Below are 14080 nucleotides of genomic sequence, written 5' to 3'. Positions count from 1 at the left end.
CTCTTTCCTGGATATGATTAGGCTCATAACCTGTCTTACTCAAGTTAATACATTTTCAAACAATTTTAAAGAAATCTTTTTGTATACATTAAGAAGTATGCTTTTCATTTTTAAGGTCCCACTATAAAAAGCTCCAAATACTACAGTAAATAAAGTGAACTTTATTTTCTCATCAAAGCTATCATTAGCCATATTGAACTTTTCCAACCTTACTTAAAACTTTCCCTAGTCCTTTTTGCCTATTAGCTGAATGACACTCTTTGCCACTATTTCCAACACTTTACTTCATAATTTTTATCCCTTTTTTTAATTCATGCTGTTCCCTCTGTCTTGAATATTCTCTGCATCTCAAAATACTATCCATGGATTGGTTCAAGATGGAGGAGTACAAAGATGTGTTCTTACTCTCTCTTCCAAGAGCACCAGAATCACAACTAACTGCTGAACAATCATTGACAGGAAGACACTGGAACTCACAAAGAAAGATATCCCACCTCAAAAGACAAAGGGGAAGCTGAAATGAGATGGTTGGAGGGAAGCAATCATAATAAAATCAAATCCCATAAATGGGGGGTGGGTGACTCACAAACTGGAGAAAAATTATACCACAGAAGTCCACCCACTGGAGTGAAGGTCCTGAGCCCCACGTCAGTCTTCCCAACCTGAGCGTCTGGCAAAAGGAGGAGGAATTCCCAGAGAATCAGACTTTGAAGGCTAGTGGGATTTGATTGCAAGACTTAAACAGAACTGGGGGAAACAAAGACTCCACTCTTGAAGGGCACACACGAAGTAGTGTGCACATCAAGACCCAGGGTGAAGGAGCAGTGACCCCACAGGAGACTGAACCAGACCTACCTGCTAGTGTTGGAGGGTCTCATGCAGAGGAGGGGGGCATCTGTGGCTCACTGTAGGTACAAGGACACTGGCAATAGAAGTACTCCTTGGCATGAACCTTCCTGAAGTACACCATTAGCCCCACCAAAGGACTTGTAGGCTTCAGTCCTGGGTCACCTCAGGCCTAACAACCAAGAGGGAGGCAACCCAGCCCCACCGATCAGCAGACAAATGGATTAAAGTTTTACTGAGCTCTGCCCACCAGAGCAACACCAGGCTCTACCCACCACCAGTCCCTCCCATCAGAAAGCTTTCACAACCCTCTTAGATAGCCTCATCTACCAGAGGGCAGACCGCAGAAGAAGAACAACAATTCTGAGCCTGTGGAAAGAAAACTACATTCACAGAAACACAGACAAAATGAAAAGGCAGAGGACTATGTACCAGATTAAAGAACAAGATAAAACCCCAGATAAACAACTAAATGAAGTGGAAATAGGCAACTTTCCAGAAAAAGAATTCAGAATAATGATAGTGAAGATGAGCCAGGACCACGGAAAAAGAATGGAGGCAAATATCGAGAATATACAAGAAATGTTTAACCAAGACCTAGAAGAATTAAAGAACAAACACCTAGAAGAATTAAAGAACAAACAAACAGAGAAAAACAATACAATAACTGAAATGGAAAATACACTAGAAGGAATCAATAGCAAAATAACTGAGGCAGAAAAACGGATAAGTGACCTGGAAGACAGAATGGTGGAATTCACTGCTGTGGAACAGAATAAAGAAAAAAAAATGAAAATAAATGAAGACAGCCTAAGAGACCTCTGGGACAACATTAAATGCACCAACATTCGAATTATAGGGGTCTCAGAAGGAGAAGAGAGAGATAAACGATCCAAGAAAATTCTTGAAGAGGTTATAGTTGAAAACTTCCCTAACATGGGAAAAGAAATAGCCACCCAAGTCCAGGAAGTGCAGACAGTCCCAGGCAAGATAAACCCACAGAAAAACATGCAGAGACACAGTAATCAAATTGACAAAAATTAAAGACAAAGAAAAATTATAAAAGCATCAGGGGAAAAATGACAAATAACATACAAGGGAACTACCATAAGGTTAACAGTTGATTTCTCAGCAGAAAAGCTACAAGCCAGAAGGGAGTGACATGATATACTAAAAGTGATGAAAGGGAAGAACCTACAACCAAGATTACTCTACCTGGCAAGGATCTCATTAAAATTCGATGGAGAAATCAAAAGCTTTACAGACAAGCAAAAACTAAGAGAATTAAGCACCACCAAACCAGCTCTACAACAAATGCTAAAGGAACTTCTTTAAGTGGGAAACACAAGAGAATAAAAGGACCTACAAAACAAACCCAAAACAATTAAGAAAATGGTAATAGGAACATACATATTGATAATTACCTTAAATATGAATGGATTAAGTGCTCCAACCAAAAGACACAGGCTCACTGAGTGGATACAAAAACAAGACCCATCTATATGCTTTCTACAAGAGACCCAATTCAGATCTAGGGACACATACGGACTGAAAGTGAGGGAATGGAAAAAGACATTCCATGCAAATGGAAATCAAAAGAGAGCTGGAGTAGCAATACTCATATCAGATAAAATGGACTTTAAAATAAAGAATGTTACAAGAGACAAGAAAGGACATTACATAATGATCAAGGGATCGATCCAAGAAGAAGATATAACAATTGAAAATATTTATACACCCAAACAAAGGAGCACCTCAATACAAAAAGTAAATGCTAACAGCTATAAAAGAGGAGATTGACAGTAGCACAACAGTAGTGTGGGACTTTAACGCCTCACTTTCACCTATGGACAGATCATCCAGACAGAAAATTAATAAGGAAACATAAGCTTTAAATGACACAATAGACCAGATCAATTAAATTGATATTTATAGCACATTCCATTCAAAAACAGCTGATTACACTTTCTTCTCAAGTGCACATGGAACATTCTCCAGGATAGATAACATCTTGGGTCACAAATCAAGCCTTGATTAATTTAAGAAAATTGAAATCACATCAAGCATCTTTTCCAACCATAGTGCAATGAGATTCGAAATCAATTACATGGAAAAAAAAACATAAAAAACACAAACACGTGGAAGCTAAGCAATACATTACTAAATAACCAAGAGATCACTGAAGAAGTCAAAGAGGAAATCAAAAAATACCTAGAGACAAATGACAATGGAAGCACGACAATCCAAAATGTATGGGATGCAGCAAAAGCAGTTCTAAGAAGGAAGTTTATAGCAATACATTCCTATATCAAGAAACAAGAAAAATCTCAAAAACACAATGTAACCTTACACCTAAAGTAACTAGAGAAAGACAACAAACAAAACCCAAAATTAATAGAAGGAAAGAAATCATAAAGATCACAGCAAAAATAAATGAAATAGAAACAAAGAAAATAATAGCAAAGATCAATAAAACTAAAACCTGGTTCTTTGAGAACATAAACAAGATTGATAAAACTTTAGCCAGACTCATCAAATAAAAGAGGGAGAGGACTCAAATCAATAAAATTAGAAATGAAAAAGGAGAAGTTACAATCGACACCACAGAAATACAAAGCATCATGAGACTACTGCAAGGAAATCTATGCCAATAAAATGGACAACCTGGAAGAAATGGACAAATTCTTAGAAAGGTATAACCTTCCAAGACTGAACCAGGAAGAAATAGAAAATATGAACAGAACAGGCACAAGTAATGAAATTGAAAATGTGATTTTAAATCTTCCAACAAACAAAAGTCCAGGACCAGATGGCTTCACAGGTGAATTCTATCAAAGATTAAGAGAACAGCTAACACCCATCCTTCTCAAAATCTTCCAACAAATTGCAGAGGAAGGGACATTCCCAAGTTCATTCTATGAGGCCGCCATCACGCTGATACCAAAACCAGACAAAGATATTACAAAAAAAAGAAAATTACAGACCAATATAACTGATGAATATAGAGGCAAAAATCCTCAACAATATACTAGCAAACAGAATCCAACAATATATTAAAAGGATCATACACCACGATCAAGTGGGATTTATCCCAGTGAGGCAAGGATACTTCAATATACACAAATCAATCAATGTGATACACCATATTAACAAACTGAAGAATAAAAACCATATGATCATATCAATAGATGCAGACAAAGCTTTTGACAAAATTCAACACCAATTTATGATAAAAAAAACTCTCCAGAAAATGGGCATAGAGGGAACCTACCTCAACAAAACAAAGGCCATATATGGCAAACACATAGCAAACATCATACTCAATGGTGAAAAACTGAAAGCATTTCCTCTAAGATCAGGGACAAGACAAGGATATCCACTCTTGCCACCATTATTCAACATAGTTTTGGAAGTCCTAGCCATGGCAATCAGAGAAGGAAAAGAAATAAAAGGAATACAAATTGGAACAGAAGAAGTAAAACTGTCACTGTTTGCAGATGACATGGTATTTTACATTTAGAAACCTAAGGATGCCACCAGAAAACTACTAGAACTAATCAATTAATTTGGTAAGGTAGCAGGATACAAAATTAATGCACAGGTCTTCCCTGGTGGGGCAGTGGTTGAGAGTCCGCCTGCCGATGCAGGGGACACGGGTTCGTGCCCCAGTCTGGGAAGATCCCACATGCCATGGAGCAGTTAGGCCCGTGAGCCATGGAAGCTGAGCCTGCGCATCTGGAGCCTGTGCTCCGCAACGGGAGAGGCCACAGCAGTGAGAGGCCCACATATCGCAAAAAAAAAAAAATTAATGCACAGAAATCTCTTGCATTCCTACACACTAACAATGAAAGATCAGAAAGAGAAATCAAGAAAATAATATCATTCACCACTGCAACAAAAAGAATAAAATACCTAGGAATACACCTACCTAACGAGGCAAAAGATCTGTGCTCAGAAAACTATAAGACACAGATGAAAGAAATCAAAGATGACACAAACAGATGGAGAGATATACTATGTTCTTGGATTGGAAGAATCAATATTGTGAAAATAGCTATACTACCCAAAGCAATCTACAGATTCAATGCAATTCCTATCAAATTACCAATGGCATTTTTTACAGAACTAGAACAAAATATCTTAAAATTTGTATGGAGACACAAAGGACCCCGTATAGCCAAATCAGTCTTGAGGGAAAAAAAACAGAGCTGGAGGAAGCAGATCCCTGAGTTCAGACTATACTACAAAACTACAGTAATCAAGACAATATGGTACTGGCACAAAAACAGAAATATAGATCAGTGGAACAGGATAGAAAGCACAGAGATAAACCCATGCACCTATGGTCAACTAATCTATGACAAAGGAGGCAAGGATATACAATGGAGAAAAGACAGTCTCTTCAATAAGTGGTGCTGGGAAAACTGGACAGCTACATGTAAAACAATGAAATTAGAGCACTCCCTAACACCAAACACAAATAAACTAAATAAATAAAACAAAATGGATTAAAGACCTAAATGTAAGACCGGACACTATAAAACTCTTAGAGGAAAACATAGGAAGAACATTCTTTGACATAAATCACAGCAAGATCTTTTTGACCCATCTCCTAGAGTAATGGAAATAAAACCAAAAAATAAACAAACGGGACCTAATGAAACTTAAAAGCTTTTGTGCAGCAAAGGAAACTATAAACAAGACAAAAAGACAATTCTCAGAATGGAAGAAAATATTTGCAAATGAATCAATGGACAAAGGATTAATCTCCAATATATATAAACAGCTCATTCAGCTCAATATTAAGAAAAACAAAAACCCAATCAAAAAATGGGCAGAAGGCCTAAATAGTCATTTCTCCAAAGAAGACATAGAGATGGCCAAAAGGCACATGAAAAGCTGCTCAACATCACTAATTATTAGATAAATGTAAATCAAAACTACAGTGAGGTATTATATCACACTGGTTAGAATGGGCATCATCAGAAAATCTACAAGCAATAATTGCTGGAGAGGGTGTGGAGAAAAGGGAACCCTCTTGCACTGTTGGTGGGAATATAAATTGATACAGACACTATGGAGAGCAGGATTGAGGTTCCTTAAAATACTAAAAATATAATTACCATATGACCCGGAAATCCCACTACTGGGCATATACCCAGAGAAAACCATAATTCAAAGAGACACATGCACCCCAATGTTCATCACGGCACTATTTGCAATAGACAGGTCATGGAAGCAACCTAAATTCCCATCAACAGACAAATGGAAAAAGATATGGTACAATGGAATATTACTCAGCCATAAAAAGGAACAAAATTGGGTCATTTGTAGAGACATGGATGGACCTATAGACTGTCATACAGAGTGAAGTATGTCAGAAAGAGAAAAACAAATATCCTATATTAACGCATATATGTGGAATCTTGAAAAATGGTACAGATGAACCGGTTTGCAAGGCAGAAATAGAGACACAGATGTAGAGAATAAATGTATGGACACCAAGAGGGGTAAGTGGGGTGCTGGTGGTGGTGGGATGAATTGGGAGATTGGGATTGATTTATATACACTAACATGTATAAAATAGATAACTAATAAGAACCTACTGTATAAATAAATAAATTAATTTAATTTAATTAAAAAAATACTATCTATATTTAAACCTTTGCTCCAGGTCCTTCATAAAAGTTTTTATTCTCCAGAATGTGGGGAGGGGGAAGGTGGGAAGTTAAAGCAATTCCTCTTTCCTTAAACTTCCATCAGTTTGTCTTATCTCTTTTTTTGGAAGATCCTATTCTTTTCCCTAACTTTTCACTGCACATGCTCTTCCTGCCTTCGAGGTAAATCTAGGTCTTTCCACTCAGTTCTCTCAAGTCAAAGTTTCTAGTTTGCCCACAATTCACTTGGGATCATAATCTATCTTAAAATTCCTACACTTGAAAAACTCCTGATCCTATAATAATTCATACTTCAACCAGCTGTGACATTGTAAAACTTGTGATCATTCCCTTGCTTTAATTGAAGTTTTGAACACCTGCCTTATAGTGTTACTCTCCATACCAAAACTTTTCACCACACTGTAATTTTAGTGTCTGTAAGCATGAACCATCTGATTCTCTAGGTTCATGTGGTCATTGATCATTACCTCTATTTTATTTCAACTAACAATATTTTTAGCCAAATCTTGAAACTTGTCAGTACCCTAAAGTTTCTGAAGGCTTGTCATTGAGCACCATGTTTTCTTCCAAGACAGTCCTGTTTCTTTATTCTTTCTTTCTTATCAGGAATATACCTCTTCTGCAACACCTCTAAGTTCTCAAGTTTATTGGCCCCAATTGTTTCTTTTATCTATTAGCCTGTTCCCTTTTTTTTTTTTTTAATTTCTTCTTTTGTTTTTTTGCGGTACGCAGGCCTCTCACTGCCACGGCCCCTCCCATTGAGGAGCACAGGCTCCGGACACTCAGGCCCAGCGGCTATGGCTCACGGGCCCAGCTGCTCCGCGGCATGTGGGATCCTTCCAGACCGGGGCACGAACCTGAGTCCCCCGCATCGGCAGGCGGACTCTCAACCACTGCACCACCAGGGAAGCCCTACTTTCTTCTTTTTTATCACTTAAAGTTTCTAGTCCAACACTCCAAACACACTTTTACTAACAGTCTCAATCCACTTCTCTTCTTGTCTACCAGTGAATCATCCTGGTAGTACTCAGGATGTGAATCCATCCAGTTGTCTCCTAGTCTTTGATGATCTCTGAGATGATCAGCAGTTTTGTGAAGACTGAGGCTATTATAAAGGTACAGTATGTATTTTCATTTAAAAGTAAAAGGGGGGGAATTCCCCGGTGGCACAGTGGTTAAGAATCCACCTGCCAATGCAGGGGACATGGGCTGAAGCCCTTGTTCGGGAAGATCCCACATGCCATGGAACAACTAAGCCCATGTGCCATAGCTACTGAGTCTGCATGTCACAACTACTGAAGCCTGTGAGCCTAGAGCCCGTGCTCTGCAACAAGAGAAGCCACTGCAATGAGAAGCCCGTGCACTGCAATGAAAAGTAGCCCCCGCTCCCTGCAACTAGAGAAAGCCTGCGCACAGAAATGAAGACCAAACACAGCCAAAAATAAATAAATAAATTTATAAAAAATAGATATTTTTTAATTTTTAAAAATTAAAAAAAATAAATAAAAGGGTAACATCAAGGCTTCATCCCATTCTCCAAAGAAAAAAAGTAACTTGGCCAAATCTCTTGAAAAAATAGTAATGGCATGTTTCCCAAAAGATACATGAATAATGTTTATTAAAGAGAGAGCTCTTAGGTATGGAATGATTTCAGCAGCATGTATGTGATCTCTCTAAGACTATCTATGATAAAAACAAACAAACAAACAAAAAACATTGGAATCTTCAAAATTTTGCAAAATGGATCTCCAGAAAATGTCATATATGCCCTGTTACATCAGTGTACAAAATGGAAATGTTTCATGACTCAGATAGATCCCCTTTTTGTCAATAATGACTATGTATAGTACTTTAATATCTTATATGTTTAGTATGGGTCATAGTGTGTCCTAATAAAGCTAGTAAGGTCTTGAGAAATGGCTTCAGTGTTTTAAGACAACGTTTTGCCTGTACTTTAGGATTCCATGTATTATTCTTTCTAAAAAGCAAAATTGATCATATAAATCAGCAGCTTAATATGGCTGTAACTCCTCATTATCATCAAAGTGGAACCCAAACTTTCTAAATTGGCTTCCATATCTGTTATAAACAAACCCAGCTTATCTTCCTTCACTCATCCAGTCAGTATGGACACTCAGCTTTCCAGCTAAATTGAACTGGTTTCACATCCCACCTTGGGTTGCCTCTGGGATTATATAGCCTAGTTCCTATACATCCTTCATATATCAGCTGAGATGTTACTTGCTCCTGGAAAACTCCTCTGCCCTCAATGTCTGGGCTAGAATTCTTCTCTTACTTGACTTATAGTACCTTATGTATTGTTTGTTTATTTGTCACTTTCCCCCTGTGGACCATGTGTCCATGAAGACAAGGATTGCATGCATCTTGTTAATTGTCATATTGCTGGCTCAGGATAAGCACTCAGTAAATAATTATTATGTTATTTTTGTCTGGTTTATCCTTGTCTAGTTCATTTGCATGTCTCACAATGCCAAGCACAATAGTTTGCAAAAAGAGTATATTGAATGCAATTACTAATAACAGCAAATACAAAAGTAGCTACCATATATTATTTATAACATGCTAGGTACTATGTTAAGCACTTTACAAGAATTATTTTAGTTAATCCTTATAACAACTCTATGTGGAATGCAATTATTATCCCTCTTTTATAGATGAGGAAACTGAAGCTTAGATAGTTTACCTGTTTTTCTCAGAATCACCTCTGGAGTTAGAATTGAAATCTAGACTCTCTGACTATACTGACTATGATCCATATTTTAAAAATGTCTATAGATTCAATGAAGGAATAAGTAAACAAGTGTGTATAAGACACAGTTAGGATGTTACATAACTTTATCATTGTAAAATTCTTTGAGTTCTGTGAAGTTCTAAGAGCACTTGACTCTGGTTACCTTACAGTTCTTTTCCCAAAATGAGGCTGGAAGAAGCTCAGGTGGCAGATGAGACTTCACTATTCTAGGAGATGCCATCTGTTTTAATTGTTTTACTCCTAATTAAAAAAAAAAAGTTAGACAACTTCAAAAATTATAAATATTTACATGGATTTTCATAGATTAAAAAAATAAAAGTAACTATATATTCTATATTGTTTTCATAATAATAATACATATTCACTATGACAGAAGTTTAGGTAGAGAAAATTATAGAGAAAAAATAGGTCAAATAAAATTTCACCTATGAAAAAATTCATTATTAACGTTTTGGTAAGCATCCTTCCATACAAAGATGTCTATACGCCCAGACTCACAGCCATACAAATACCACACACACAGATGAAATTTTTAATATCTTCTGATTGCATTTTTCTTTTCTTTTAAGATTTTTTTCATGTGGACCATTTTTGTAAGTCTTTATTTAATTTGTTATAATATTGCTTCTGTTTTATGTTTTGGTTTTTTGGCCGTGAAGCATGTGGGATCTTAGCTCCCTGACCAGGGATCAAACCCACACCCTCTGCATCGGAAGGTGAAGTCTTAACCACTGGACAGACAAGGAAGTCCCCTAATTTCATTTTTCTCGATATATTATAGCAACACTTCAATGTCAAAAACATATGACATCATAACATGTTTAATGATTTCATATCACTTTTAACTCTTCTTTTGTTGATTAATATATATATATATTGTTTCTAATTTTTCATAATATTAAAAGAATCTGTGATAAAAATACTTTTGCATATACCCTTGAAAAATTTATGGATATTTTCCTGGCATTTAAAGTACTGTTGCATACATCCCATAAAGAGATAAATGCTCACATATTACTAGGCTCTGCTGAAAGCATGTCAGAGCTATCCTTATTCTCTCTATTCCAGGCATATGCTATACCATAAACTCTGTCAAGATTTAAAATTAAATTTACATTCTTTCCTATGTAGAAGACATAATACTAATTGCCACTTTTGCTTATAGTCTCTTTCCTTGCACCATTTACACCCACACTTAAAATATGTGTATATAGCTTTTAAAATTAGCTTAAGCATTACCATTCATCACCTTTTCGGTTCTGCATTCCAGGTAAGGAATTCGATTAAAAATGGCATCTTCTTTGCACTTTTCCACATCACCCTCTGTATAAATCATGTATACAATTTCACTAACCCATGTTGTGCCTGAAAAAATTAAACAAATCTGAGTCTCCCACTGATGATGCATAGCTGATGATGCAGGGAGTGATAGATTTATAGTTGGATAAAGTAGGAAGTTACCAATGCAATAGTATTTGAAAGATGCCAGAATAACCACAGGACTCAAGAAATAGTTCCTCTAAAATTTAATCTTGTAGGATCTTAACATAGCATCAATAAATAAAGAACATTGTAATAAGAAACACCTGTGGTAGAAATCTGAATTTGTCGATGATGAATTGTGACATTGTACAAGCTGATAACAGTCTTGGAACTAAATTTTTACATCTAAAAAGTAACCATGCTTTCATCCACAAATTTTCTGGATAGCTTCTATGCCTCAGGTTGAGTCCTACTACAGAGTATATAGAAAAGAATAAATCTGGTCCTTGTCCTGTGATGTTCAAAGGCCCTCTGAAAAGTCAGAAAGAATGCTCAATAATTACAACACTTCTTTTTCCTTAAGATGTTGTAATACAGATGGCCACAGGGATTCAAAGTACTGTAAAGGAGGAACTTTGTGTGCTTCTGCTGCTGCCGTGATGTTTCCACAAGAAATGCCTTCAAGATACCATGATAAATGAGCTTAGCTTTAACAAATTATTGGCATAAATTCACAAGTTTTGGAAGGTAGGAAAGTGGTCTACCAGACAGAAGATCTGTTTGTTTTTCTTAATCAAAGGCCAGATACTTACAAATACTAAAGAGGCAAGGAAATAAATTGGATGTAGATTATAAAGACTAAATCAGAGGCTACCTGAAGGGATGTGTGGAGATGAGTTTACAGCAGCAACCAGACACTGAACCTAAAAAGCCTTGTAGTTCATACTAGAGTTCAAGTTGTTTTCTAAAAGTTTTTCAAAGACATTAGCATACATTAAGCAAGAAAGCAAGATTATCATGGTTAATATTTTGGAAGAATTCCTCTAGAACCAAAGTAAATAAAACAATGGAGTGAGGGGTCAATAAGAAAGGTGACAAGAGACCTGTAAGAGACTGACTGTGAGGCATATCTAGGAGACTAAATCGGCAAAACACATTGATTGATTGAATATGGGAGATGCAGAAGTAAGAGAAATTGACTTTGGAGTAGCTCTCAGGTGTCCTCTTCATGTGACTGGTTTTGTGCTGACATAGATCTAGACAAGAAAGAGAAATGCAGGAACTCTTTACAGTCAGAGTAGTCAAAGAAATATTTAGTGTTTGACATACTTAAGTGTTAATTGGAAGAGTTAGAGAAGATAGAGATAGAGAAGATAGAGAAGAAGTCTGTACTGGACCTTTCTAATTTCTAAAGATCTAGGATTGTAAGATTCCAGAGTTATGACTAACAAGCTAATTTCAGGAAAAAAGATGTTGCTTGCAAATAGAGTTTCAGAGATGCACTTTATAAAGAGGAGCTGGTTAGCTGAAAAAGTGTTAAGTTTTTAAAAATCTGTGAAAATTGCTTATACTTTGTCTATACAACAATGACAATAATGACATAAGGTAAACACAGTGGGTAGTTTTAAATTTTAGTTATGGTTCCAGATTCATCCATCTATATTATGTGATTTTCTAAAGTGGCCAACAATACCCATTTGTCAATGTGCTGCTCAAATTATAGGTACAGATTGTGGTCTTAGAATAGAGCTATCGTATGCCACTTTTTCTATGTCTATACCCAAACTGCTATATCTGTCCTTATTTAATATAGAGAATGAGTGTGGGAGGGGTGAATGGCTCAATATTTACCAGTCAAAGTGGGTTTGTCATTTCTAGGTGAAAAGAGAACAACTTTGACCTAACAAAGAGACTTACCAGATTTGGGATAGGTGACAATGACAATGTCATCTGGCCTTGCCTCAAATGCCTCCACATCATGCCAATATTGGATAAATTCTTTATACAGTAGAATTCCATGGATTCTGCCAAAGTAATCTAAATAGGCGGGTTTGGAAGAATTCATCATAGAGTGGTACACTGAAAGAAAAAAAGGTATGCTTTCCACTTTGTATGTACTTTAAAATGTTTTAACATTAATAATAGCCCTGTACATTGAGTTTCTCTTGGGTGTCTAGCATTTCTTAGCTGTTGAGCATATGGGGTAAAGGCATATTAAAGAAGGATATAACATAGCCTTGGTGTTCTAAGAGTTTCTAATCCTATTAATAAGTCTAACATATGAAAGAATAAGTACAAAGCACAATAAAGTAAGATGTTTCAAAACTATGTACAAAATGTGTGATACATTCAACAGAGCCTTTGATTTCTCTGTCAAAATTGATGGGGCATATAAAAAAGCTAAGAGATTGAGAAAATACAACAATACTTTGGCAAATAATCACTTTGATTAATTCTGTATACATTAAATAACAGTAAAGATTGATGGTCACATTTGATAGCTATTGCCAGATATCAAAGTCAGAGCTTCCTTAGTTCCTGAATATGTTTCATTTAATGAAAAAAAAATCAAATGCTTGTTGAGTGTATTAAAAAGAATATGAAATTAATGACACTGTAATGGATATGTCTAAGACAGATTACTGAGGGTAGAGAAGATTCCTGTGTGACCCCTAGCATTACTTGTACTTTTCTCTCTCACTTGATCAGTAAAGAAATCGACACTCCCATTGAGTGACTTGTGTGACAATTATAAGGTTAAACAACATGGTTATCATTGGCAGTTCCTCTCCTGATCCCATGTTAAATCATTTCATGTTCAGAGTTAGTCTTAAAATTTTCAATTAAGCACACTTTCCTTTATTGGCTTTCAACTTCTTTCACTACATTTTTACTCCCCAAACTTACCCCGTTCTGAGTTTGTGATATAGCATCTCAACAAATGTTGTCATTTGATATTAGCATTACAGCTAATATCCACCCTTGCCCAAAAAACTGTCAGATATGTTGTTATACCCCTATACATTTGTGACTGCTGTGGTTTTTACTGTCTTTTTCAGAAAGTTCATACCATAACAGGAGCCTCTTGGAGGCAGTAGTTCTTTTAGTCACCTAATGTGTTTCCTTTAATACAGAGCATCCCAAACTATGAGAAGTACACTCTAAAGAGGAAGTAAAATTAGCAGATATTGTAACAAATGCATTAACCCAAAGGAAGAAATAACTGATGGTAAAATTTTAGAAAGATGTGACCTACAAATCAAACCAAGTATTTAGACCACTGACTTACACTGAAAGCTCCTTCTGGTAGTGTTTCTCCTACTACATTTCAGGCTAAACAGTAGAGATGAAAACTTTCAGATGTTACCTCCCATCTCTCCCTCACTAGCACCGGGCACTCAAACCCATTGATTTCATCTCCATTATTTTCTTCTCTTTTCTATCTTCATGGTCACTGCCCTAGTTAGGAAGCTCAACAAATACTGACTGAATATGAAAATAGCCTTCCAGCTGGCCTCAC

The 14080-nt window shown here is 36.3% G+C and overlaps 1 protein-coding gene across 1 annotated transcript in view; it reads right to left on the bottom strand.

Moving 5' to 3' along the window:
• The window catches only part of SULT1E1 (sulfotransferase family 1E member 1), an 18788-nt gene extending 6154 nt beyond the window's left edge, over positions 1-12634 (bottom strand). The window contains exons 1-3 of the mRNA XM_007450173.1: positions 12478-12634; positions 10537-10662; positions 9440-9537 (exon numbers count right to left, since the gene is read on the bottom strand). Coding sequence (XP_007450235.1) covers positions 9440-9537; positions 10537-10662; positions 12478-12628 — 375 coding nt within the window. The 5' untranslated portion in view covers positions 12629-12634. The remainder of the gene's footprint in view (positions 1-9439; positions 9538-10536; positions 10663-12477) is intronic.
• Positions 12635-14080: the final 1446 nt, after the last annotated feature.

The sequence above is a fragment of the Lipotes vexillifer genome, unplaced genomic scaffold (assembly GCF_000442215.2).
Source record: "Lipotes vexillifer unplaced genomic scaffold, Lipotes_vexillifer_v1.1 scaffold1103, whole genome shotgun sequence".
Taxonomy (NCBI): Eukaryota; Metazoa; Chordata; class Mammalia; order Artiodactyla; family Lipotidae; genus Lipotes; species Lipotes vexillifer.
The sequence above is the reverse complement of the archived record's forward strand: the minus strand, read 5'-3'. Positions and strand labels throughout refer to the sequence as shown.